Source organism: Pseudopodoces humilis, chromosome 22 (assembly GCF_049639895.1).
Source record: "Pseudopodoces humilis isolate 2021_Gansu_Grassland_sample_001 chromosome 22, ASM4963989v1, whole genome shotgun sequence".
In the NCBI taxonomy this organism is placed as follows: Eukaryota; Metazoa; Chordata; class Aves; order Passeriformes; family Paridae; genus Pseudopodoces; species Pseudopodoces humilis.
The window spans coordinates 3416376-3442925 of NC_142221.1; the positions used below are offsets into that span (position 1 = coordinate 3416376).

The window sequence follows — 26550 nt, forward strand, 5'->3', positions numbered from 1 at the left end:
AGGGCTGTTGAATATGGAGGATACAAGAGAGGGATGCTGTGAGATGCACGGGATGCTCAGCATGGAAGAGAAGCTTCACCCTGGTGCTGCCAGCTCCCGTTGGTGCCAGGGGAGATCCTGGCTGGATGCAGGGAGGCAGGGAAGCAGATCCTCCCCCACGCTGTGATCTCTCTGCTGCCAATGGATCGATTGTGCTCGGAGGGCTCGGGGCTCTATGTAGGTCAGGCACATCGCTGGCTCCCACACTGCCGTGGAGTTATTCAATGGAACCAGGATCCCCCTTTCTCCCTCCACCCAACCCTCTCCATGTCCAGCCCCCGGCACAGGGCAGCCTTGGCTCTCATCCTAGAGGAAAAGAGCATTGCCCTGGGGCTCAGGGCTTGCTTGAGCACAGCCAGTGTTTGTCCAGCTCCTGCAGCCGAGCAGCCCCCGCAGCAACGCGCTCCCCTGGTGTCTGCACGAGGAGAGCTCGCTGCTGGGAGGGGGAATGGGCAGCATGACCCAGTTCATGGGTTTCTGTCAATAAAGTTGGCACTGCTCCCTCTCAGCTTTGTGAGATGGAGGGCCTGGAGCAGCTCCCAGAGAAGGGGATTTCTCAGTGCAGCATCCCCTGGGAGGAGGGAGCTGGATCTCCCACGTGTGGTTGCTTGCCTGCTTGTCTCCCTGGGGCTGGAGTAGATAAGAGACATCCCAGCCTTCAGCCTTGGGAGCTGCTGGTTTTGGCCACCCACCCTTAATCCTCTCTAGAAGCCTTTATCACCCAAGGAGGAAACCCAAATCCGCTGGTACCCTGGGCTCCTCCTGGGCTGATGAGCTGGAAGGAGAGGGATGCACGGAAAGGGAGAGAAAGCACAGGAAAAACTTTGTCAGACAACAAAAAAACCCCCCACTCGGTGGCTCAGAGCAAACTTTGTACTAGTTGAAGATTTGACCTTGTGTTCTCTCCTAGGAACAAACAAGAGCAAAACGAGGATCATATTATTTTGCCTGAAATTTGGAGTGGATCAGACCCCTGCTGTTCCAAGCCCCTGCAATGAATGGCTATAAACAAGATGCATTTCCAGGGAATGAATTAAACACGGAGCCTGAGTACTGGCTGTGTTTGAGAGATGTTTATTTGTCCTTGTAGCCTCTCCATAAAGAATTGCACAAGTACTTACTAAATTTTAACCCCACATTGTTCTTGGGTAAATACTGCCCTTTATCCAACGTCAGGAGTGCTCTGAGCTGAGATAAGCTCAGGTTGGCTTGTGCTCTCTGGAGCATTCAGCCTCTTGGAAGCAGCTTCCTGCAGACCCCAGGGCATCCACATAATTCCCAACTGCCTCCAAACCTCTGGCAACTTTCTGCATTTTAATGCCAAGAAGTTTTTTGTGAAAAGCATAGCGACTTTTATCTCAGCTCCTCTCCTTATTTTGGAAAGAGAAAGGGGGATAAACCACGAAAAACTGGTGAATAACAGTGCCAGGAGCTGTGCTGTGACTCCTCAACAAGTCTCTGTCCCCTCTCTCACCATCACATGGAGCAGGGGGGGTTGGAATGAGGTGATCTTTAAGGTCCCTTCCAACCCAAACCATTGCATGGCTCCCTTTTCCACTGTCCACTCTTCTCCTGTCCTTTCACAGAGATGGAAATAGTGAAGTTTCGAGAGCTTCCTCCATCCCCATCCTCAGTCTGTCACTCCCAGCATCACTGGTGAACACACACACATAAAAAGGCTAAAAGGGGGTGAATATCACTGCAAACTTTCTGTCTGCTTTGATTTCCAGGGTCTACACAGCCTTGTGCTTTTGGACCATCTGCTGGCATCCAGAGGGATGGGGAGCTAGGTCTGCACAGCCTTCGGCATCCAAGCAGGAAGAGCAGCCTGAAGTGCAGAATTTCTGGGGGGAAAAAATGGGTTTTGCTGCTCAGGAGGGAAAGGCTGAGTAAAAATGGTGTGAAATCCAGCCCAGCTCTCCCTGCCTTCCAGGGAGCCCCTGAGAAGTCCCCCTCTCCCTGCTTCCAGGGCTGTTCTGTGGTGTTTCCCCCACTCTGGAGAGACATGGCCACAGGATGTGAGATGCTGAATGTGACTCTCCCAAAAGAAGAAGGATCTGTGCCTTGTAGAAGCATTTCTGAACTCGTGTTTGTTCCCTCTCCTGGGTCTGGGCAGAATGTCAAAGCCTGCTCTGAGATGGAAATATTTTAAGACTAGCACTCACTGGAGACTGAAACAATGGCAATTCTTCAGCTACTGAGGCTTTTATAAAAGGGCTTTTGACACAGAGGCTGCTTAGGGTTGGTTTTTTTTTTCTTTTTTATTTCAGTTGGTTTTTCTCCCAGAAAACACTGTGCTAGTGTCCATGTGCATGCTCGTGCACACACTTTTGTGTGTGCAAAATAATCCCTGTGCTTCCAGCAGGGCCGAAGGTGGGAATGCCCAGGAGATGCCTCCAGCCCTGCTCCAGCAAGGAGGAGGCAGCAGCTCACACGGGATCCACGCATTGATGCAGGAAGAAAAAGACATTTTAGAGTAAATGTCAGCTTTTGCGTTTCTGGGTTTGGGGCTTTTTTTAAACATGTGGGTGGGACTTTTAATGCCCAGATGAAGCTGAGACGGTTTCAGTCTCCAGGGCTTATCCAGAAGATTCACACAAACACTATGGAAAGTGTCTCTTTGCTCAGGGAGGATGAAATTTGACACTGCAGAGATTTTAACCCGGTATTCCAGCGAGGAGCCTCGGTGGTTAGCGTGTCATATCTGATAAAGGCTAATCAGCCCCCCTTCAGGCACCATTCAATTCTTATTTCCATCTGCTTCCCATGCAGATTGTGTTATCCACGATATGGACTCACATGCAGGCAAACCAGTGCGAGTTCTGCTCAGCAATCAGAGGATCAACACTGAAGAGGGACACGATGGATCCCCCAACCAGAACCTTTACAAACAGTCCCGGCAGCTCCCAGTCCTTGCTTGGAAACCAGCAGCGTCCAGCACCAGTTTGCACTGGTGTAGGGATGGGATCCTACCGTGTTCCCTGCACAGCCCCATTGCCTGTCCCAAGCTCTGAATCCCCTGGCCCCGCTGCCATCCCTCCCAGGCTCCTCTCCCTGCCTGAAGCCTCCTCCCCAATTACCCCGGCCGCTGTTTGTTCAGGCCATGTGGATTTAGCTCTCCAGCCTCATGTGCACTGTGTGTATAGGGAAAGATAGATTGCCGCTACTTTCTAGTATAAATCACATTCCTTACAACACTCCAAAGTAGCATTTTCAACCTCAGGGTGCTAATAGGATCCAGCAGGAGAAAGAAATGTCAGCTAAGTAGCAGGCGCTGTTTGGAGAGTGCAATGGAGCTGATCCACAGCCCCGGGGCAAAAGGAGCAATCCCAGGGCAAAGGTTAAAGAGTTCAGGAGCACTTCAGCCTACTTAATTGCAACAGGCCTCTTAGGCGGTGTAAGATGGATGGCTGGAGCCCGGCGAGGGGGGCAGAGCGGGGCCAGCAGCATCACCCGCCCCGGGAACCGCCGGCACGGCGGGGACAGGACGGGGATGGAGCGATGGAGACACCGCTGCCGCTCCTCGCTTCTCCCCAAAACGCTGCTGGGTGGCAAAGCTGCCACTGCAGCATCCTCTGGCCATCAGCCCTGCTCCATCCCGATCCTCTGGCCATCAGCCCTACCCCATCCCGATCCTCTGGCCATCAGCCCTGCTCCATCCCGATCCTCTGGCCATCAGCTCTTCCCCATCCCGATCCTCTGGCCATCAGCTCTTCCCCATCCCGATCCTCTGGCCATCAGCTCTTCCCCATCCCGATCCTCAGGCCATCAGCCCTGCTCCATCCCGATCTGCTGTGGATCAATGTGAATTTATTCTGGAGAGAGCTTTTGCAAGAGCTCAGCACAGGCAGATAAATAACCAGTAGCCAAAATGACTCCAGCTGCCAAGGAAATGTTTCCTGCTCCCCCGAAAATCATAAGGAATGTTTTAAGGGAAAAGAGGGGGAATTGGGTACTGTTGCTGCTCTTGTCGTTTTTCTTCTAGGATTTGTTTTCTGATTCCTTTTTATTTTGAATCTTCAGAATCTGAACGTGGTTTGTATCAGTCCCAAGGTGTTTCTGTTGGGAAGGTGCCTCAGATAATATTTTCAGTAGAGTTTTGGCTTGTTTTCTGACACACATCTGAGAAATGTCATCAAAAGCTGATGTTTTGCATGGAAAAGGTCTTTTGCTTTTTCTTTTTTTTTTTTAATCTGAAGAAAAAAATAGAATAAAAATATTTCATCCCTTTCTCACAGCGAGGTTTATGCTGTTTCCCTGGTGATAAAGGCACAGGGCTGGCTCTTGAGACAGATGCGTTTAATTCCCAGCTCTGCCGCAAACCCCCGCGACGACCTTGGAGCAGCCACTAGGGCTCCGATCCGCGCGGGGTGGGATTTTTCTGTTCAAGCTCCCTTTTTGGCCTCTTCGGCTGGGAAAAACGTCTGCAAACCCCTCTCGTTTCATGTTCCCCCCGTCCCCCAGCCCAGCGCCCACCCCTCGTGCAGGGGATGCTGCCCTGCGCGGCCGCCGCATCCCTGAATCGCGCAGGGCCGGGATGCGGAGCGAGGGTCGCGGATGCCCTCTCGTGGGAAGAGCGAGGCTCGGCCGCGCTCCCGATCCCCTCGGGGGCGTGGGGAGATCCCCCCGACCCTGCGCTCCCCCTGCCCCGGGGCTGCTGCGGGTACCCCCAGCCCCCGAGCATCCCCCGTGGGGGAATCACCGAGACCTTCCCAGGGCGCAGCGTTCGGCACCTTTTATTGAGGAGAGGGGAGAGATGGGGGCGTCCTGCCCACCCCCAGGAGCAGCGATGGGGACACCCCCGCCTCCAGCAGGCCCGGGGGGCTCAGGAGAGGAGCAGGGCAGCGAGGATGCAGGGCAGCAGGAGGTGGCCGGGGGGCGGCCGGGGGGCTCTGGGGGAGCTGTTGCACAGGTCGGTGTCACAGCAGTGGATGCGGACCCCCGGCAGCTCCTGCTGCTGGCAGTGACGGGAGGTGGCACAGCCGCTGGTCAGAACCATGCCCAGCACCACTGCAAAGCAAGCACAAGGAGGGACATCAGGGGGACATCAGCGGGGAGGGGGCGCTGCCACAGCCCGGCACAGGGGGCTGCAAGGCTGGGTCTGGGGGGTGAACAGCGGCTCGAGCAGCCCCCGCACCCCCGGCCCCGGGGCCGGACTCACCGCTCTCTGTTTTAATGCAGAACCGGTGCTTGAAGCCCTGGTGGGACTGGGAGCAGGTGATCACCTCGGGGTTGGAGCACCCCATGTCCACGTTTTTGGTGCCGACCACGATGTTGCAGCCATAACACTGCAGTCCAGACACTAAACAAGAACCAGAAGAAACGCGGCTGGATTTTTTCCGGGGGGGGAAAGACTTCAACTCCTTCCGAGCTGCTCTCTACCGACGGCTTCGCAGCGCTCCCTGCCTTGCCAAGTCGCATTAAGCCAGAGCCCGGAGCTGCCCGTCACTTGTTTACCCAGTGGGCCCGAAAATACAGACTCATCTCCCACTAGAGGTCAGTGCGAAATCAGAGATTAGCCGGAGATTGGAGCTGGGATCAAACTGCGGGAACAAGGGAGCTTTGAAACAGGGGGTGTAAAAATTAGGTGAAACCTCACGGCCGCAGACACCACCGAGTCAGGGCTTGGTCGTGCTCAGAAGCAGTTTTTCCTTTTTTCACCAGGTTTCTCCGGTTTAGCTGTGCCTGTTTGGGAGGTATTTGCTCCAGAGGGATGGGTTTATCAGCATGGTTTTGTTTTCCCCCTGGACGCAGACCTGATGTTATCACAGGGTCCATCAGGAAGGCAAAGCAGCTCGGAAACAGAAGGGAAATCCTCCTTCAGAGCACCGAGAGCCACCGTGCCTGTGACCCCGGGCCAATGGCCTCAGTGTGTCCCCAGGGCTTTGCACATTAGCACTGGCGGCAGCTCAGCCCTTCCCTGCAGCCACTGTGTCTGAAAATTGCCACAATAGGAATTAAGCTGTTTCTCAGGTTTCTCAAAAAAAAAAAACAACAGCAACAAAAAACCCCAAAACAAACAAACAAACAAAAAAAAACCCTAAAAACCCCAAACCAAAAAGCCTTTAAAGGATGTACATTTACAGCATCCACCTCTGCTGTGAAGGTTAAGGCAACCTCTGTTGATTAATCAGGTTGCTGCCATTACCTTTCCTCACCTCTGAGCACTGACCCAGAGCCCTTCCCGAGCCCTCCTGTGCTTCCAGGGCAATTTTGGGGGTGGTGAGCATCCCTCACACAGCCAGGCACATCGAGGGGAGTCCCTACCCCGGCCAAATCAGGGAAGAGGGGCCCAGGGGGATCCCAAATCCTGGCGTGTTGCCCTTTTGTACAAAACACAGTGACATTACTTCCATCCTAAAACCACCAGCACACAGCTGCACGGCTTGGGGCGGGAGTGCCCCTAAATTCACCCCGAGGATAAATCACACCTGAACAACTCGGATTTAGGGGGGATGTAAAGCGCATCACCAAGGCACGTCTGCACCCCGGGGAGAGCAGCACTCACCCTCTGGCAGGACGAACAGCACGGTCAGCAGAGACAGGATCCCATGGGCACCTCCGGGCATGTGTCCGCAGAGCATGGGGGGCTCACCCAGAGCTCTCAGGGTGAACACGAGGGGCTGGGGGAGCGGCCTGAGACCTCCTCTCCTCCCGGCTCTTCACCCCGGCCGTCCTCGTCCTCGGCGCTTCCTTCTCACCTGCAAGCCCTTCCCGGGGGGTTCGGGGAGCGCCGTCGGTGCAGCAGGGATCTGGCTGCTCCCCGCCTGCCCAGCCAGCCCCTGGCACCCAGGCTCCTTATGGCGATGTTTAATTTCTCCCTTTTCCTCTGGAGAAATTCCCCGGTTCTTTCAGTTCATGCACAGACCTGAGTGCGTATGTGCTACCCTCAGTTATTTCTGTCCTATTTCCTCTGTCCACGATCACTTCCCATTAATACCACCGTGCAGCAGCTCTTGGAGAGAAATTCTCCCTAATCAAGATTTAGTTTTAAATCCACTTCGAAATCCTCTAATTCAGTTGGATTAGGCAGAAGGGGTTTGGGGAGATGTATGGTTTTACTTTTTTTTTTTTTTTCCCCGTCTCTTTTTCCTCTCTGAGCTGCCTCATCTTCATGAATGGACCCACCGGCTTTCTGTGACATATTGTGCTATTTAAAGAGGAAAGGAATAATTTTATTAAAGAGAAGCAGTCAACTAATTTTAAATCCGAGACTTGAGATCCTCTAACAAAGTACAGCTCTGGGGATGGCCCTGGGGTTAAGGGGAAAACCTGAAGGAGAGGGAAGAGGGTTTGAATGGAATGTGTGCATTTACACACAAGAAAATAGTCGCCTTAATAAAGCAGGGAGAGGTTGGAGCCAGCCCCGGGCTTGGATCAGCTCTGGAGGGAGTTGGAACTGCCAGGAGCTTGGGGAGGGGACAGGGGGACAGCGAAGGAAAGGACTGAGCAGTGATGGCTCTGCAGGGCCAGGGTCACACCCACATGGGACACCACGGCTGTCACCAGCTGCAGGACCAGGCTCCCAGCCCCCTGTTGGCTCTTCCAGCGCTGTCCCCACAAGTAAAGCCCCAGCTTTCAGCGGAGCTAATGGGACTTGGAGAGCTAATGCTTACTAATGAGAGAGCGCGACGGAATGCACGGGATTAAAAAATTAAAATGACAAAATAAGCTGCTTATGTAGCTCATCCAGCAAGTGCCTGCTAGCAGCACCTGAAATCTCCCACCCTGGGCACCCCAGCCCACCAGGCACCTCCTTTGACAGACACAGCTCCCAGCCAGGCAGGCTTGCACCTAATCTCCAACAGCATCTTCATTTACAGGGATGCTGCTTCATATTTCACCGGGAGGCAGCACAGGCTGGTCCAAGGAGGGGCATCTACAGCACAGGAGAGGCAGCTGGCACCTGTGAGAAGTGCCCAAGGAATGCAGCTCATGGATTCAAATCCCTTAAACCACCCACGGTGATTCACTTGCCTGAAAACAATGTGATTGTAACAAATGTCTGACACAGGAAAGCCTGAAAGCCTGGGGGAGAAGGGATAAAAGGCAGGAAATGGGATTGATTTAAATGCATGCATAAATCAGAGCATTCAATAAGGAGGGGAAACTAACTTTTAATCCTCTAATAAACTCATCAATTATTTGGAAGGGGCATCCAAGAGCAGCCTGGCCTCTGTGGCAGTGATGAAGCATCCCTGGAAGTGTCCAAGGCCAGGCTGGACAGGGCTTGGAGCAACCTGGGAGAGTGGGAGGTGTTCCTGCCCGTGGCAGGGCGCTGGAATGGGGTGAGCTGTAAGGTCCCTTCCACCCCAAGCCGTTCTGGGAGGCTGTGGTGCAGCAGCTGTGCACAGCTGGCGGGGCCGCACGAACCCCTGGGCGCTGCACCTGGATCCGCAGCCTCATCCGGAAAAGCGGCTCCTCCGCTGGTCCTTCCCAGCGGGAAGGTCTGGGATAGTCCCAGGGCTCGGAGGATGGAGCGATGCCTTAAGGTGGCATCGGTGGGACCTGCGGTGGGATGCTGGGGGAGTAATCCCGGTGGGAACATCAGCTCCCCGGGCTTGTTTGAGGTATTGCAGTGCTCACTTAGGGAAACGTTTGTCTGGTTTTATCCCCTTTATGCCGAAGAGAAAGACCTTAAGGGGAAAAAAGCCACTCAAGCTCTTCCACCGCTGCCACATCTACAACTTGTAACTCGTCATTAGCGCTGACGGAACCCGGAGCAATTTACCAGCCCCGGGGCAGCAGGAACGTGTCGGGAATGGGCTCCCTCCTGCACCGCTGCTCCGGCTGCGGGAGATTCCAGCGGCACATCCCGCGGTGCAATCCCGCTGCCGCACAAACCCCCGGGATACCCGGTGAGAGAGCTCAAACCCCCGGGATACCCGGTGAGAGAGCTCAAACCTCCGGGATACCCGGTGAGAGAGCTCAGAGCCCCGGGATACCCGGTGAGAGAGCTCAGAGCCCCGGGATACCCGGTGAGAGAGCTCAGAGCCCCGGGATACCCGGTGAGAGAGCTCAGAGCCCCGGGATACCCGGTGAGAGAGCTCAGAGCCCCGGGATAACAGGCGGGAGAGCTCAGAGCCCCGGGATACCCGGTGAGAGAGCTCAAACCCCCGGGATACCCGGTGAGAGAGCTCAAACCCCCGGGATACCCGGTGAGAGAGCTCAAACCCCCGGGATACCCGGTGAGAGAGCTCAAACCTCCGGGATACCCGGTGAGAGAGCTCAGAGCCCCGGGATACCCGGTGAGAGAGCTCAGAGCCCCGGGATACCCGGTGAGAGAGCTCAAACCTCCGGGATACTCGGTGAGAGAGCTCAGAGCCCCGGGATAACAGGCGGGAGAGCTCAGAGCCCCGGGATACCTGTTGGGAAAGCTCAAACCCCGCGCAGATTACGCGGCCCCGCCACACATCCCGGCTGAGCTCATCCCAGCCGCACCGCCCCGCCGGGGGCTGGACTCGAACCGGCGAACCCCGGGCGTGCCCGCCCCCAGCAGCGAGGCCAAGGCGAAACCACACCCCGCGTGCCACGGAGCGGGAGAGGAAGCTCCGCCTTCCTCACGCTGATTGGCTGAAAGTGATGAATATATTTAAAAACCTAGGGGGAAGAGCGGGTTTTAGCCATTTTACCGAGATTTTTAGGGGTTTTAGGGCAAATCTGGACTTAAGAATAAAATTTTTCTTGTGGGGATGAGGAAGAGATGTAAATTCAGGGGTCGAAGAGTAGAAAAGCCGGCTCGCCCTGTCCTGTATAGATGTAGACTACCGAAGGTTTAAATACCAGCGACTCGGAGCGCTCAGCTGTGTTGTATGAAAGGAGAGAAGGTTAGCACTCCCCTTGATAAGGATGGAAGGGGCCCTAGTGGCCTATACAACACACATACGGTTAAGGCACTGCCACCTACTTCGTGGCATCTAACCATGTTTTTTTTTTCCTCTTTCTTATTTTTTATCTCTTGTTTTCATTGCCGGAGACACTAAAAAGCAGCAGCCTCTTTTTCAGTCTCCCAGCTCGCCTTTTTCCTCAGCTTTAAAGTGGCCGGTGCACCCAAGGCCCACGGCCGTAACTCACCCTCCCTCAGGGTGCTGTAACACACTGCAGCTACTCTCAGCCCGTAGCTAAAATAAAGTTACACCTCTCCTACTCCAGCCCCTCCAGCTGTTTCCTTGTTTCCAGAGCTGTGCTTGAGCTAATCCTGGTCCTCTAACCACCACAGCCATGCCAGGCTGCACAGAATTAGAGGTAAGTAGGGCTCATGCCAATAGGCCCTAGCATTAATCCCAGGTGGGATATTAAGGATTTAAACACAACGTTTATGAAGAGCAGCTTTACAGTAGATCCTTTACATTAGGGGTTTTTCTATCCCTGTTCAAGAGATTTCCTCATGATAGCAGAAAATTCATCTCCCTTCTCCACGGATCCATGTGACAGCACAGCTGGGCAGGCAAAGCCACTCACACCCATGAGAAACACTATGCCAGGAAATATTTCTGAATCAACATTAAAATGTTTTGCTGGAGTAAAATTCCACCTTCTCCGTGCTGTAAGGCAGCACAGGCAGATCTTGCACCGAAGACTTTCACTGAATATTTTCAAGAATAAGGCTGAAAAAAATCCTGAGTTGATCATTTTAGCAGTGACACTAAGTCTAGACACAGTGTCCCTTCCTGGGGGTAATGAAAAACCTCCAAAGGCAGTGATATTATTAATAGCCATTTTAGCAGCTCAACATGAACTCTGTATTTTAAAAATAAAACCTATGCCTCATGTCTTGCAGCTTTTTCTCCAAGGGTTTCAAAGCAAGGCAACCTCAGAGCAGCACTCCAGAGGTCTGGACTGTAATTGATTTTCTGTTATTACTGAGCACATGAGGTAAACACCAAAAAAATGAGGTTTTGCTTCACCAGGAGCAAAATATCCCATTGCAGCAGAAGCCTTTGGGTGCAGTAAAACTTGTGCCTCCATGCATTTTCTTAACCAGCACAAAGTAAATCCTGGATCCCTGCCCATCCTGCAAGGAGAGGGTAGCAGGAATCCTTTCCCTTGGCTCGAGCACTCTGTGAGGGGTTGTAGCAATGTTGTCGCTGCTGAGGACACCTTCAGCTCAATCCTTCTCCCTTCATTAAATAAATCTGGACTTGTGTTTGTTCCACTTTTTCTCCAGACTGCTGCTCCTCATCCTCCCTCACTGGAGTTCCTACAGAAAACATTTCCCCTGAAAAAATGTTTTTAAGAGAAGCTTCCACAGACACTTCACATCAGCACACTCTTAACCACAAACATACACATAAAATCCCACCTTTTTATTATGGCACATGGTATTTTTCTGGATGTGTAAATACCACATGGATATGACAAAAAGGGAAAGAAATACCAATGCTGAGATAGATACAGAGTCATGCCATTTGCAATACAGCTTCATACCATGGATTGCCAAGATACAAAAAGTCTGGGTTTGTTTCTTTTTACATTGAAATAACTTTACAGTGTTCTGTGAGTTGGCTTTAGAACCAGAAGAGGCAAAATATAAAAAAAAAAATAAAAAGAGTAAAATATGCTGAGAACAACTACAAGCAAGATTCATTTTAATGGTTAACAGAAGAACTGTAACTTTGCTCTAGAACAGCATCTATTAAACACACGTAACAAGAGGTAAGCAACTATACAGAAGGTAAGAGATTCCACCACAGGAGTCAAGTCAGGGGCAGGAAAAGGGAAATCTGGAACTGCATGGTTTTATTTGGTCACAAAGTTTGAGCAGTGTGTTTTAAAATGAAGCACCCTTAAAGATGCAGTACTCCTATTTAAAACAATACAGAAACTTCCCAAGAGACTAAAACCTACATTCTGGAAAAAAAAATTAAAAATTAAAAAAAATTAGACATATTTTAAAAAAATTCCACACATCTCTAGGCTTGTGACTTAACTTACTGGTACAAAGTAGATTGGCAGCTCTTCCTTAAGCAGCAACAGTGCCCAGAAGCAATGCCACCAGAAAATACAGTATCTTTGGGGTGTCCAAGACTTCTGACCCGACATCAGAATGATCCATTTGTCTGCCAAAACATTAGGCAAGAAAAGGAGACACTGCATCTTTTTTTTTTTTCCACCACATTGCCCGGCTCTAGCAGAGCTAAGATGTTTTCTTTGGGACAAGACTAACAGAAACCACTTTATCAAATATTCTTCAGGTTTCCTGCCAAACTGGATTTATGGGTGTTTTTATTTTTCAATAATTTTTTTAAAAACATCTTTCTGTTTCATTTTTCCTGACAGTCTCTAAAGCAATCCTGGAACATTTAACAGTCACTCTTCCACAGTTTAATTGTTTTGTCGTTTTCTAGTGCCGCTGATGCAATGATGTTTTCTGTTGGGTGACAAGCTGTGGAGATGACAACATCTGAGCAAAAAGAAAAGACAGAAAAATGGGATTATTTAAATCTGGTTCATAGCAGACCTTTCTGAAAATTAGCAACTACGTTTTATTAAGCCAAGTTATTATTCCCTCGTAGCAGAATTAAATGTGACATTTGTAAATATCTCACAACTGTTGCTCCTCCGTGAGAGGAAATACAAGCAGGAAAGAATTGAGGGCAGTAGAAAAGTGTTTGACAGGTTTCAAAAGGTGAGAACTCTCTAGATTCTAGTTCTTCTATCACATCATGTCAGACACAGCTGAATCAAAACCCAGGTCAGTTTTTTTGTCATGGAGGTTCTTAGGTAACACTTCATCTTTAGAGCTTGAAAATGAAAATCTGCTGCTACTGCCTTCCTTACACTCCAAATCACTGGGATCCAGCCCAAATCACTGGGATCCAGCCCAAATCACTGGGATCCAGCCCAAATCACTGGGATCCAGCCCAAATCACTGGGATCCAGCCCAAATCACTGGGATCCAGCCCAAATCACTGGGATCCAGCCCAAATCACTGGGATCCAGCCCAAATCACTGGGATCCAGCCCAAATCACTGGGATCCAGCCCAAATCACTGGGATCCAGCCCAAATCACTGGGATCCAGCCCAAATCACTGGGATCCAGCCCAAATCACTGAGATCCAGCCCAAATCACTGAGATCCAGCCCAAATCACTGAGATCCAGCCCAAATCACTGAGATCCAGCCCAAATCACTGAGATCCAGCCCAAATCACTGAGATCCAGCCCAAATCACTGAGATCCAGCCCAAATCACTGAGATCCAGCCCAAATCACTGAGATCCAGCCCAAATCACTGAGATCCAGCCCAAATCACTGAGATCCAGCCCAAATCACTGAGATCCAGCCCAAATCACTGAGATCCAGCCCAAATCACTGAGATCCAGCCCAAATCACTGAGATCCAGCCCAAAGCAAAGGACTGAGCATGCTGAGATTTCAGTTAAAACTCTGCTCTTTCACAGGACTCAGACTCAAGTACCTATCAGGTGACAGCTCCTGGCTCAAGACCAGGCACATGCACAGACATTTCCAGTCCACACCAATCCTTATCCCTGGCAGCTGCAGTTCTGGAAGGTGTTAACAGACCATTCAGAGTCACTAATGTTACGAGACACTAAAACATCTTCACCAATTCTGTGCTCAAGCAAATCTCCTTTGTGAGCTGATGTCAAAGTTCTCACAGGTGAAGAATAAAACATTTTCAATGCCCATAAAAACTCTTCATAAAAAGGAGCAAAACTCCCAGGGTTCAATTAAGCTTCAGCCAGTCAAGAATTTATGGGTCTGAGAGTCAAAACTGGTATCAGAGAGAAAATGCTCAGGCTAAGCCTGATGGTATGAGGGATATTTCATCAATAAAAACAGAATCCCTCACCTGTGTGTCCTTGTAGTTTCTGTACAATCTCTTTTGTCTGAAGGTTCCAGATATAAACCAGGTTGTCTTCTGAACCAGACACAATCCACTGGAAAGGCAGAGAGAAAACACAGTTATCTGAATCTTTCTGATCCAAATCCAAGTGCTATTTCTCAGTAAACATTTCATTGCTGTCATGTGAAAGGGAGAAGGAGGGAAAGTCAGGAAAGCTGACAGTGAGCCCACCTAGAGACACAGAAACCAGCACCCACCAAAGGAGCTTTCCAGCCCCAAAATCCTCTTTTATCTACAGAGAAAAGCAGTAAAAAGTGCATATAGGTAATAATAAATAATCAGATCAACACCAACCTTTCCACCAGTGACAGAGAAATTGGCAAATATGCAGTACTTCTCATTTTTGTGTCCTGTGTATGTCTTCAGGCACTGGAAGGGAAGAATCACAAGACATTAATGTAGCTGGAAGGGAGTTTTCTCAGTCAAGGACAAACTCCCTGGGAAAAAAAGACTAAACATATCAGCTTGTGTTTCCCACTGCCAACTGATCTAGAGGATGCAGAGGGCACCTCTGCTCTAAAACTGAAAACAAAGCCCTGAATTTGTCCCACGACAACAGTGAAAGAGATGAAAGGCAATTTATTGCTCATGAAGAGAAAAATGCAGAAATATTGCTATACTTAATGTCTCAGGGCTATGCAGAAGGCAAGTATTTTAATTTTTTTTCTTTTCAGAGACACCTTTAGTCAGAATCACAGAATAGTTTGAGTTTGAAGACTCAGAGTTTGAGAGAGAGTTTTAGAGAAAAGACTCAACAGTTTGAGTTTGAAGATTTTAAAGTTCCTGCTATGACACAGACACCTTCCACTATCCCAGGCTGCTCCAAGCCCCATCCAGCCTGGCCTTGGACACTTCCAGGGATCCAGGGGCAGCCACATCTTCTCTGGGCACCCTGTGCCAGGGTCTCCCCACCCTCACAGAACTTTCTAACCTGAATTCACCCTCTTTCAGTTTAAAACCATTACCCCTTGTCCTGTTGCAACAGGCTCTGCTAGAAGTTTATCCTCTCCACTAGAGGAGTACTGACATTTTTTTCTGTAGTATTCATATGTTAAGTTTAAAAATCACATGTAAAATCGTATTTTCCTAAAAACCTAGTTAAGTCTACATAAAGAGAAAGAATTACCTTTCCTTTGCTGTAGTCCCAAAGTTTAAGAGTGCTAGAAAACAAAAGAAAAATGAAGATTTTAGTTCTTGGGTATTTTTATTTTTCTATCTGAAAAGTTTCTAGAAGCTGAAAAATGTTTCTCCACACCAGAGTTCCAAAAGTCTATGTGAATTATTTTAGCCTGGCTTTGGAATGTAGGGCAAGTTAACCCCAAAATATCAATTTTACTGCCATGCCATTCATATTTTCCTCTATATAAAACACTATATATGAAGTCATGTATTATCATTACTGTTGGAGCCAAAAAGCAAAATAAAGCATCATCTGATACTCCAAATTTCAAATCTGTGTGTTATTCTCCTTTTTTATACTTACTTGTCCAAAGTTGCAGCTAATATGTATTTGCCATTTGGTGAGAACTTCACAAAAGACACAGGAGGGTTATCATCATCTACAGCAGAATTAAAAGAAGGTTACAAAGTGCATGGCTGTGTTATCTCACTGACAGAGGGTTTCTTTTGACATTCATTTGTTTTTCATATTCAAAATTTCATATTTCAAAATCTGTGTGAAAAATAGAGCCCAGACAAGAAATATTTCTACTTACCAATCAGTGTTTTCAAGCACTGGCCTGATGCTGTATCCCAGATTCGACTGTTAAAAACACACAAAAATCATTATTATTGGGTGTGAAGTCTTTTATTACAATTTTAACATTAGAGATACAAGCTTGGGGTTTTTTATAAAGTGTTTTTAAAATGCAGATGCAGACAAGAAATAACTGCTTACCACAGTCCATCATAGCTACTTGACACTATCAGGGATCCATCACGATTAAAATGCACCTGTAATAACATTAATACTAATTATTAAAATGAATAAATTTACTGATGTTCATAAAGATCAAATGTTTAAGCTCCACTACAAGTCCTTACTTTCAATTTCTGACATGGAACACATCAGTAGAATAAAACATGTGAATAGAACCTGATTATTTTAAGGGCATGGAATAGAACCTCTTATGTAGCCACTCATGTTTTAAGGTCAATTTTCTGCTATTTATAGCTAAAGAATAATTTTTTTAGAATTGTTACTAGTAAGAGACATTTGTAAGTGTGAAATATCTTTTACACATGGCAGAACAATCATGTTAGAACAACCACAGTTAAGCATATCTGAGGCTCACATTTTTTTCAGTGGTCTTCATTTCAAAGACATTAAGAGTTGAATACCTTCTGGTTTTCCTTAATTCCAGTGGATATTGCTGTATTCCAAGCTTATTTCTCCTATTAAATGACTGAGATTTAAAACAAGAGTGTTCTATGGAACAAGCCTGCTCTGGATTTCAGTAAGGGCTTTGAACAACACCAAAGTCAGAGAAATACAGACTGCTTTCTGAGCATCAAGTGCCACAAAGCTGTGTCCCAGAATGACACACAGGCATGCCTGGCACACCTCTGCACTACTCACATTTACAGCCAGGGCCAAAATTCTTAGAGATCTTAGAGAAAACATCTCTCATTTCATTCCCATTGAGCAACGACCACTGGCAACAACCACAGCCCAGCCTGGACACTGTGTAAGGGCTTGGTAACAGCACAAACTCACCTCTCTACAGGGGCAGGAGGAGCTCTGCTAACAAAACAAGCATTTTTGTGTTCACTGATCAGGAGAGACTTACAGCTGAAACTGGGTCAGAGTGAGCAGGTAACGTCTTGAGGCACTTCCCTGTTTTCACATCCCATATCCTCACGCTTTCGTCAAACTGGAGAGGGAAGAGAAGCACAAGGAGGTTTAGTCAAGCACCTGATTGAGGCATTCAGTATGAAATCCTATCTCAGCTGGGTCAGAAAGCCCAGGATACAACCAACAGTCTGGGAACACCTCCCTGAATTCCTTGTCTCCATGTAGGACCCTGAGGATGGATTAAAGGCTTTCCCCAAGCAGGGGCAATGCACAGCTCACCTGACTACAAGCTGTGCTTGTGAGGGAAAACACAATTGAAATGGGCTGTGTGATTCATATTCTTTCATTTAATATTGTTTTCAAACCATGACCTGACCCAACCTGCAGAGGGAGAGGTGATTAGAAGTCATCCTTTAGATAAGTCAGAACCCAGGTTAGAAACCATAAGTTGTACATAAATTCTGTACTCCTACTTATAAATTGTACTACATCAATCCTGCCTGCAGAAATCCTGTGCCATTCTAATCATAAATTAGTGTGCTATACTAATCATAATAATCTGCTAAGAAAATAAAGCTGTAATTGTAACTATGATTTAATGCCATCATCATTCTGCCAAGGATCCCTAAAGAACCTGTCTGTCCCTTTAGTGACAAGTGACAGAGTGTGCAGTACGTGCTTCCCACAAAGAAAAGAAAAATTAAAAACCACTCACTGAGCCAGAAACGATGAGGTTTGACTGAGGGTTGAAATTGCAGCAGAAAACGTAGTTACTGTGCCCTTTCAATGTCTTTAAGCATTTACCCTGAAATAAAATTCAGCAGAGTTAAATACACAGCATCAACCAGCGTCATAAAAGCATCCAGAGAGACCACATTAAGGTTAATCACTGTGCAGCACAGAAAGAAACCATCTCTAACCCCAGATTTAGATGGGCAGAGGGCCAGCTGCAACAACACAGGAAAGGAAATACCTACATAAAACAATCATCATGAGTGCAGACGAGGTGCAAACTCTTTGGGTAGCTCAGGAGGATCCAAACCATTTAATATTCCTAATCAAAACTCAACCACCAAATTATCCAGTTCTCTCTGTCATGAGAGAATGGGTGAAAAGCAGAAATAAGTGTGGCTGTGATATGAAGTTACAGAAAGGTTTCACCTGAGAGGCTTTTTGCTGTGATTCTATCTCCATCATCAGGCTTTAGTGCTCTCTCAGGCTCCTTGTGGTACCCACAAGCATCCCACTCTTTCCAAGAGCAGACAGCACAATTCATTTATCCCCACAGCCCATTCACCAGCTGGTTACAAGCAGGAACACAAGTGAAGAACCCAATGTCAGAGAAAAATGAAGGAAAATAAATAATAATTCCTACCCTTACCGAGCTTACATCCCATATTTTGAGAGTTTTGTCATCGGAGGCAGAGACAAGGAGGTTGGAATCTGATGACCAAGCAACATCAGAGATCCCCTAAAACAAAGGAAAACAATTCTCTTCTCAGCTCTGTTTGCTCAGCCACACAGAAAAGTGGAAAACACAGACTGCAATTACATTCCCAGCTGAAGCTTGAATGAAAATTCAGCACTCAGAGTCAGGAATTCAGTGATTTTGCTGGGTTAAGAGCTCTTCTGGCACAAGTTAATTTTAAGCTGAGCCACACACTCTGAGAACATCAGTAGCTCATTCACACAGTTCTTACTGTGGCCACCAAAACCCTTTGTTGGAATTCCTAAATAGAATGCTCATAAATTAATCTGAGTAAGTGGCTTTTCTTCATGACAAATGGCTGCTCTTTACAGTCCAAATCCCCAAAGGCCGGAGAAGATTCCAGTGGTTTTTCTTTTGATAAATCTTCATTTTTGCTCATGAAACTTCAGCAAGTAAAAAACTTTAGAAAAAGGAAAACCAAAGGGCTTGGGAGTTTTGTGTTTTCTTTAGAACTTCGCAGAATGAGTAAGTGCTGTGTTTATGTAGGCAAACCCACAAGAAAAATTCAATCTCCTTAAAAGGCAAGTGTTTTGTTCCTTTGACAAAGGAAAGATGGAACAGGACACAGTGTTAGAATTCACAGGGATTTTCACCCAGGAATGCTCTGCCCTGTGCCTGAGGTGGGTTCTCCTGAAATTCAGGGACACAAGAAGCTGGCTGGGGACTGGGAATGCAGGTGTTCCATGAGCAGCCTGCACTCCACCCACATCCCAGCCTGCCCCACTATTACTCCAGCAATTCCAGGACTATATAAACAAAAAACTACAAAATAAGACTGAAGAACAAACGTTCTACACAGGTGGGACTAACCAAGAATGGAAATTTCTGAATGAGGAAAAGAAAGCAAAATTCTTCCCAGGTAAATTCCCACAGTAATCACCTCACACTTACCAGCTTATGACCAGATATTGTTTTTTCAAACTTGCCATCATATGCTCCCCAAATTTTAATGAGTTTGTCAGCAGCTGGAAAAGAATGTGCCAGTTCAGAGGTTAATTAACAGCACTACCAGAGCTGTCCCTTCCAGGTGAAAGGAAACAAGTTAACTCTGTCTCTGGGCAGTTCTCCCTCCCCAGGCAGACCTCAGAGAAGAAGGTGATACCAAATTGGTGAAGAACAGCTTCCTACACAGCACTCTGCAGCAGCTGAGATTACATAAGCTGCCTGGAATGCAGAAAGACTCCAGCAGCTTTAGTTTCTCTCTTGACAACTTGGGTTTCTACTTTTGTTTTAGGCTGCCAGTGGTAAAAGTAGCGCTGGTCCACAGGAATGCTTGAAAGGCTTTTTCCCCAAAAAGAAAAATAATTACACCACAAACTGGACTGAATGGATGCCTGCAGAAAGCCCAACATGTTATCCATGGTAACTTGCAAAACAAGCCAGAGAAGAAAGTTGCTATTTGCCAGATATAGAGTTTGGAAAACATGTTCAGGGGAAAAGGGAGGGGGAACTCTGATGGGGACACTGTAAGAATGATTTATATGGCACAGTGTACTGGTTTTATTGAGGGTGTTTGCAATTAAGTCAAAGCCCCAAGCCATTCCCATGTCTGGAAGATGTTCCAGTGACCCTCACTGTCATATTCAACATTTCCAACTGCCCTTTCCTTACACACAAATCCTCTCTGGATCACTGACAGTCACAGAAGCACATTTTCAAGGCAAAGCTGTCAAACAGTGCTGAACACCAAAAAACCCTCATGAAATACAAAAACTGACAGAAAGGGGACTTGTTCTATCACTTAAGAGAGCAAGCAGTGAAACACTATTTATAACAACCTTCTGCACTTCACTGGGGCAGTCAAAGCCTCTGACTGTCAGCCACCACAGGCACACAGGACAGAGCATGTGCATCCAACTCTGCAGCCCAGCAGCACCTTCCTTATTTCCCACAGGTAAGTTCTGCCTGCAGATACTGTGCTGGAAGTTTAATTTAGAAGCTTAAGCTTCTATTGATACAGAAAAGCACAAGGGTTTCCTCTACACAGGAAAGAACCCTGCGTTGGTTTTTGCCCATTTGTTCAGTAAGGAAATCTGCACAGGTGAGGGCTCTCATGGCAATGCAAACACCCAGTGCTCAAAGTAACAGAACTTAAATCAAATTATCTTGAAGAGTGACAACTTTGGTATCACTCATTTAAGAAAAACCATGGCATTACAACCCTCCTCTCCCTGATGGAGGTAGCACTGCAGACAGGCCCTTCTTCAAGGCCAAAAAAACAACGTTTATGTTTGAAATGAGATAAAAGCAAGCAATACTTACAGGAGCTGGCAAGCCACTCTCCATTAGGACTAAACTTGACAGATGACACTGCCTTTGTGTGTCCTGCTAACGTGAACTTGAGAGCATAGTTTGGCTTTACTGGGGCAGGCTGTAAGAAAAACATGTATGAATGAGTTAAATTCCAAATTTAGTATCTCAATGGCCAGCTCTGATCAGTACAGAGGAATGGACCACGTGGATGTTCACCATAAAAGAGATCTCAGCATTTACATCACATTTACATTCCTATTCCACTCTCCAAATTAAAAAAACAGCCAAACACCCTTTCAGTCTGGGGCTTCATTGTTCCAAGCACAACACCAAGACACCCCTGATGTGAATTCTATCCTAGCCAGTATCCAACAGGTGAGAATAATCCAACCACAAAGTGCATGGCACTTCCAAGTAACACTCTTGATATTGATCTGTGCAGTACTTTCAAATGTTTGCATTTTCACCCTGATCATGAATTAAACTGCAGGCCAACTCCTCCATGCCCCTAAAATCCCACTTTTCCCCTTTGAAAAGGCTTCATGGTTAGACAATAACACCTCCTGTGAGCATCTCCAGGCTTCAGAAAACCTGAATAACTGTCTCCCCACCCCACAGCTAGAGATCCACTAATTCTCCAGCCACAAACAAACAGTGTCTGTCATTATCAAAATGACAAGAAGTGTTTCACTAGTGAGAACTTCCCCAAAACCAAAAAAAGCAACACTGAGCAGTACAGCAGAGCTGCACTCCATCCACTTTTCCCATAAAATCCTCAGCACAAGACAACAGCAGAAGCAGCCACATGGAAAATATCGTGATTTACAGCAGAATTCAAATCCCTGATTCTGGTCTGGCTGCTGAGTGTTCAGGTAGTTCCAGGTGTTTTTACAGGGATATATTTTGGAGCCCCATACACACCTTACTCTGATTGGTTGAGGAGGAAGGAGTAGATTGTGTTTTGGTGGATTCTGCATCTGGCTTCTTTTCTTCTGTTGCCATGGTTCTGGAGCTGGCAAATGAGACTTATGGGTGCTTGAAGGGGAGAATGAATGTGCTGCTTTAAAAGGCAGCTCTTGCCACCGAGAGGAGAACCACGCTGAAAGGAAAACCTGGAAGAAAAACAAAATATTCTCATTAGCTGTCAAAAAGATTCTCAGCATGCACAAGAGTGAGACTGGTCAAAGAGCAGGTTGCCAGAAACCAGTATGAAAACCCCTATTTATTATCTGTTGAGCAACACAGCAGTATTTTAGGCCTTCAGACCCACTTATGTGCAAGACCAAAAACTCAAGCCACGGCCTTTGATCACTCCTTGGAAAGCTTTTTCCAAACTGAAGTACAGCACAATAGCTTTGAGCTGTGACAGGTTTTTCATATTGCAGACCCCAAAACACTTCCAATGAGTACTTAGCACAGAGTAAATACAGCAGTTTGTATGGAAGATGGAAAGAACAGTCCGAGACCTTTCCATCTTAATTTATTAGAGAGTACGAGATTGTAAGGAACACAAAAAATAACCGGCGCTTGCAAAGCTTAAGACCTGACTAGATTCTTTTCACCTCAGAATGCGAATATTTTGGTGTTGTATTTCCCTGCTGAAAGGTCTGAGCATCAAACCATCCCCTTCTCCACCCAAGACTTCCCCCTGACTGGCAGCAGCCTTGGATCAGCCTCTCCAGACTCGCTTTCTGTAACAAGACCTGATGGAGTGCAGTGCCAGGATTCCGTAATCGGGGCTGATGCTGCAGAGGGAACAAATCTCCACTGCAGCTCAGCCACATCTCAGCTCAGGAACAGAATCACCCCCGGCTCACACTGTCAGGATTTGTCTTCTAAGTGCCTTTGCAACATCGCAGCTCCTTTTGCTGGTGGCAGCACATTCGGGAACGAGAGCGTTTGCTCTCAGGATCCACTGGCATTCCAAGCATCTCCCTCCCGAGAGGGTGCAGAGCAGGGCGCTACCAGCTGCCCGCCGGCTGTGCTCGGATCTGGGAGATCCCAGAATGGGCCAGGCTGGAAGGGAGCACAGCGGCTCATCTGCTCCAGCAGGGTCATCCCAGAGCACATGGCACAGGATTGCATCTCCAGTCAGGGACACTCCCCGGGCAATCTGGGAGCCACAAGAAGAAATTAAACTTCCCTAACGCGGATCCTGACTCCATTTCATCTGGAACTCATCTGGGAACTCGGGCGAGAACGCAGCGCGCTGCTAAGCCACCGCAGCACCGCTCCGCGCCCGAGGGGCTCCCTGCGCATCCCCCGCCGCCACGCACGCGGTACCGACAACACCCCCCGAGACCCCCCGGTCCCGAACGGCCCTTCCCTCGCTCTGGAATGCGGGGCTGGCTGGAGCCAGCCGGGGGTGCCCCTGAATTTGGGGAGGGGGGGCGAGTGGGGGGTCCCCACGCGGTCGGAGATGGGGGGGGGGGGGCCGGGCCGGGGGCGCGCCGGGGCCCGGGCCGGGGGGAAGGGGAGCGGGCGGGCTCCGCGCGCGCTGCCTGAGGGGAGGCGGCGGCGCCGCGCGCGGGCAACGGCGGTGCGGGAGAGCCCCGGGCGGTGCGGGGGACGAGGAACAGACGGGAGAAGAGCCGCCGCCACGCCCTCTCGCTCTTTCTCTCGGTGACTTACCGGGGGATGGGGATGGGGAAAGGGGGGCGGACGCCGCCTCCTCCGCGGCGAGGGAGGGGCGCGGCGGGGGGGGGGGAGGGGGGGACGCGGCGGCGGCGGGTCCGGGTCCGCCAGGCGGGGAATGCGGGCCGGCGCTTGCGCGGAGCGGGCCGGAGGCCGCACAATGCCGCTCTCTCCCGGGGGCGCTACGGCGCGGCCCGAGAGCCAAAAGAGCGGCGCGAGTGCGCGCACGGGCGGAGCCCATCCCCGTGGCGTCGTGCCCGCCCCTTCCCTCCCCTCCTTCTTTATCCTCCCTTCCCTCTTTTTCCTCCTTTCCCTCCTTCCCTGCCAGCGCCCGCTGCCGTTCCCCGCTCGCTGCGGGGAGCGCCCTGCCCGTGCGGGCCGCGGGGTGCGGGCCGCATCCATGGCGGTGTGGCGTTCCCGTGTGGGAAGCGGGCTTGTACCGACCGGGATGGGGTGGCCAGGGCGCTGCTGCCGTGGCTCGGGGCCGTTGAGCCCGGCTGGAGGGGGTTGGGTGTCGTTGGGGTGCGTCCGCAGCTGGCCACGTTGGATGCACACTGATAAAAGCGGCTGTGAGAAGGGCAGGCCAATTCGCACGGCAGGAATGTCTGTAATCGTGTCTATAATGTCTATAATAACGTCTATAATATCCATAATAATGTTTGTAAGGTGGGGGGTCAGGCTTTTTGCCTGGGCAGGTAGTGACAGGGCATAAAGAGTCATCCTCAAGCTGCGCCAGGGGAGGTTCAGGCTGGACATCAGGGGGGATTTCTATATGGAAAGTGGTGTTAAATGTTGGGTTAGGGGGAAACATTAAACACTGGAGCTGCCCACGGAGGTGGTGGAGTCCCCATCCCCGGGGGTGTTCCAAGAGTGACTGGATGTGGCACTCAGTGCCATGATTTAATTGACAAAGTGATGATTAATTCAAGGTTGGACTCGATGATCCCAGAGGTCTTTATCAAATTAAGTGGCTCTGTGACTCTCTAATGCTGATGTTTGAACCATTGAACACCATAATCCTTGCCTGGGTGAGAGGATATCTGAGGCAAGGTGGTTTTCTCGGCGTATTGTCACACAAAAAAACCCTGACTCAAGAGTGTTGAATTCATTAAGGCCAAACAGCCCAGTTACAGTTAAACACGTGTTTAAGCGCTTTTCTGGAGAGCAGTGGGTTATTTCTGAGCCCACACGTTGCAGTCTGCTTTCAGTTAAGAGGGAAGAAAAGGAGACGTGTGTCATTTACTGGCCCTTTAACACAGGAACATATTTCACTTCCAAAAATTCTAATGGCAGTTGAGAAAGGAAAAGATGAAAAAAACCTGTGGTGTAGTGAAGCCAAGGCCCTTCTTCTCCAGCCTGGAGCTCTGCAAAAATCTGGAGAATTAGCCCTGCCCTCTAAAAACAGGGAGGTAAAACACAGTTAGAAGAGCTGCACACTCACCAGAACAATATTAGGAAACAAATCCAGTTAAATCCCTGGTGCTGATTCTTCCAGATGGTTTTGGCTTAATGTTTTCAGTCTTTTAAACAGTGAATATAAAATAAAATGGGAGAACACAAATCAGCAGTGTAACGCTATTTATAGAACTTTCTCGTGGCAGGGTGTTTTTTGTTTCTTTCATGTTGGAGATAAGTTCGTACTTTGCCTCTCAGTGTCTGCTTTGGGAATTTTTGCCTGATATTTTTCAATATATGTAGAAAACACATAAATATATTTATATATGTGTGGAAAATACTTATATGTGCCTGTATAAAAATCCTTATCTACTCTGAATAATACCTTTCTGGAACCTGAAAACTGTAGTCTTTACTACAAATTAAGTGTAATCCTAAACGACCCCTTAGCCTCTAAGGGTCCTGGGTAATTTTTTAAACTTGTTTAAAGTATGATAAACTCCATTTGGCCAAGTTCCTGATTCCATGCCAGGCTGGGTTTTTGATAGCTTGGAGCTTTCAGAAGCAGCATGAGCAGGAGCATTTCTTTGGGACTGCAGAACATCCCCTCCTGGGCTCTCCACAGACAAAAATTTGGATTAAATTTCACTTGACGGTTATGAATTATCTGTGAGGGTCTTTCTTGCTCCCCCAGCCAGGCTTCCACAGCTGGGATCAGCAGGATGTGACATCTATCCAGACTCTGGGAAAGCATGGAGCTTGGCAGGCTTCTCCCTCACCAAATCTTTCATTCCCTTTGCTTCCAAACAGCCTGAATTTGGGGATGTGCCAAGTGCACTGGAAAAGACACCTGTCTGAGGTGTTTGTGGGAGAGCAGCTTTCCCTGGTGATGAAAGGGAAAGGAAAATGGCCCAGATTGGAAGGAAGTGGCTGCTCCCAGTGCTACTGGGGTCCCTTTGGGTGCCTTTCAGGGTGTCAGGAGCTGGGGCTGAGGCTCCTGCTGTGACCAACGTGTGTGATTTTGTTCCAGGTTGCACTGAGAGCAGAGCTAACCCAGTGCTGCAGAGCTGATCCAAAGGACGTTATCGTTTGTGGAAAAGCTCCCAGGAACTTCACTACAGCCTGGACCTGTTCTTTAGACCTGCCTGCTGCAAACCAGCTTGTGCTTACGTTTGTAGTGGTGAGTAATCAGACAGGGAGCTTACAAGCTGTGTGAGCCCATGTTTATGTTTTGGCACAATTAGCAATCTCAGCTCGCATTTTTATTTGCTTGGGCCCCTCAGCAGACAGAGGAAGTGCAGAACAGACTCGGTGCATGTTACACTGCTCCAGAAACAGGGAGGAAGAACTCAGGAGAGACCTGCTGCACCCTTCAGACTTCTAAAGAGCAGCTGATCCCTGACACAGAGCTGTTTCTGGGTGGTTCCTAACATGCTGCTCTGTTGGGTTCTTTTTCCTAAATCCCAGCTACATCACATTCATATGTTTCTTCCAGGAATTAAAAACAAACACTGAACCTTTTCCAGGATGATATTTCTACCTCCCCCACTACTCTCTGAGCCTTGCTTGCATCATTGCCAACATTTGTTCATTTAAAGCTCAGAAATCTTAAAGCCCAGTGGAGGGCAGGTGGGATTGGAATCATCCTGCCCTGGGAGGGATGTGTACGAACACTTAGTCCAGGCATCAGGAGCCTCTAGAAGTTGAAGAACTTATTTCAATGTAAGATCATTGAACACTGCATGTATCAAACCCTTGTTAGTAAAGACCTGGTAAGAAACATGATTTTGAAGAGCAAGTTGGACTTCCCACAAGGTTGGAGTCCTGAAATGTACTCTAAGGCATCATTCAGCACAAATTCCCCCCAATGCCAGCCCCAGCCAAGTTAACGCATAGAGGCTGCTGATTTGAGAGCCCCAGCCTGAGTCACACACGCTCTGGCTGCCAGACGTGATGACAGCCTGCCTCTCCCAGCCACTTCAACTAGAGCAGCAGGTTCTCAGCACTTCTGTGAATCAGGAGCTTTGTTCTTTGGCTCCAGCCACAGAGAGCGGACAAATCAATACATTCACTCACACCC

General features: G+C 48.6%; 2 protein-coding genes and 1 non-coding gene across 4 annotated transcripts; 1 reads left to right on the top strand and 2 right to left on the bottom strand.

The window, feature by feature from the left end:
• Window positions 1–3150: 3150 nt before the first annotated feature.
• On the bottom strand, window positions 3151–6841 carry LOC148182660 (uncharacterized). Of its 2 annotated transcripts, XM_088065826.1 has the most exons (4): window positions 6548–6841; window positions 5201–5341; window positions 4773–5049; window positions 3151–4232 (listed from the first exon to the last, which is right to left on the bottom strand). In XM_088065826.1, exons 1-3 carry the CDS (start codon window positions 6621–6623, stop codon window positions 4865–4867), a joined length of 402 nt encoding a protein of 133 aa, XP_087921952.1. In that variant the 5' UTR covers window positions 6624–6841; the 3' UTR covers window positions 3151–4232; window positions 4773–4864. The 2 variants fall into 2 exon arrangements, with proteins under 2 accessions (XP_087921952.1, XP_087921951.1); XM_088065825.1 differs by lacking the exons at window positions 3151–4232; window positions 6548–6841 and adding an exon at window positions 6188–6286 and having other exon boundaries at window positions 4770–5049.
• Window positions 6842–9844: 3003 nt separating this feature from the next.
• Window positions 9845–9972, top strand: LOC148182661 (U6atac minor spliceosomal RNA). Its single transcript, XR_015774408.1, has one exon. It is a non-coding gene; the product is annotated as a U6atac minor spliceosomal RNA (small nuclear RNA).
• A 1638-nt stretch (window positions 9973–11610) lies between these two features.
• Window positions 11611–23147, bottom strand: WDR5 (WD repeat domain 5). The gene is made up of 14 exons (XM_005529213.3): window positions 23073–23147; window positions 21363–21553; window positions 20451–20559; window positions 19080–19153; window positions 18081–18170; window positions 17415–17504; window positions 16695–16778; window positions 15803–15858; window positions 15621–15667; window positions 15389–15464; window positions 15032–15065; window positions 14200–14274; window positions 13852–13939; window positions 11611–12442 (listed from the first exon to the last, which is right to left on the bottom strand). Exons 2-14 carry the CDS (start codon window positions 21441–21443, stop codon window positions 12342–12344), a joined length of 1005 nt encoding a protein of 334 aa, XP_005529270.1. The 5' UTR covers window positions 21444–21553; window positions 23073–23147; the 3' UTR covers window positions 11611–12341.
• Between the last annotated feature and the right edge of the window lie 3403 nt (window positions 23148–26550).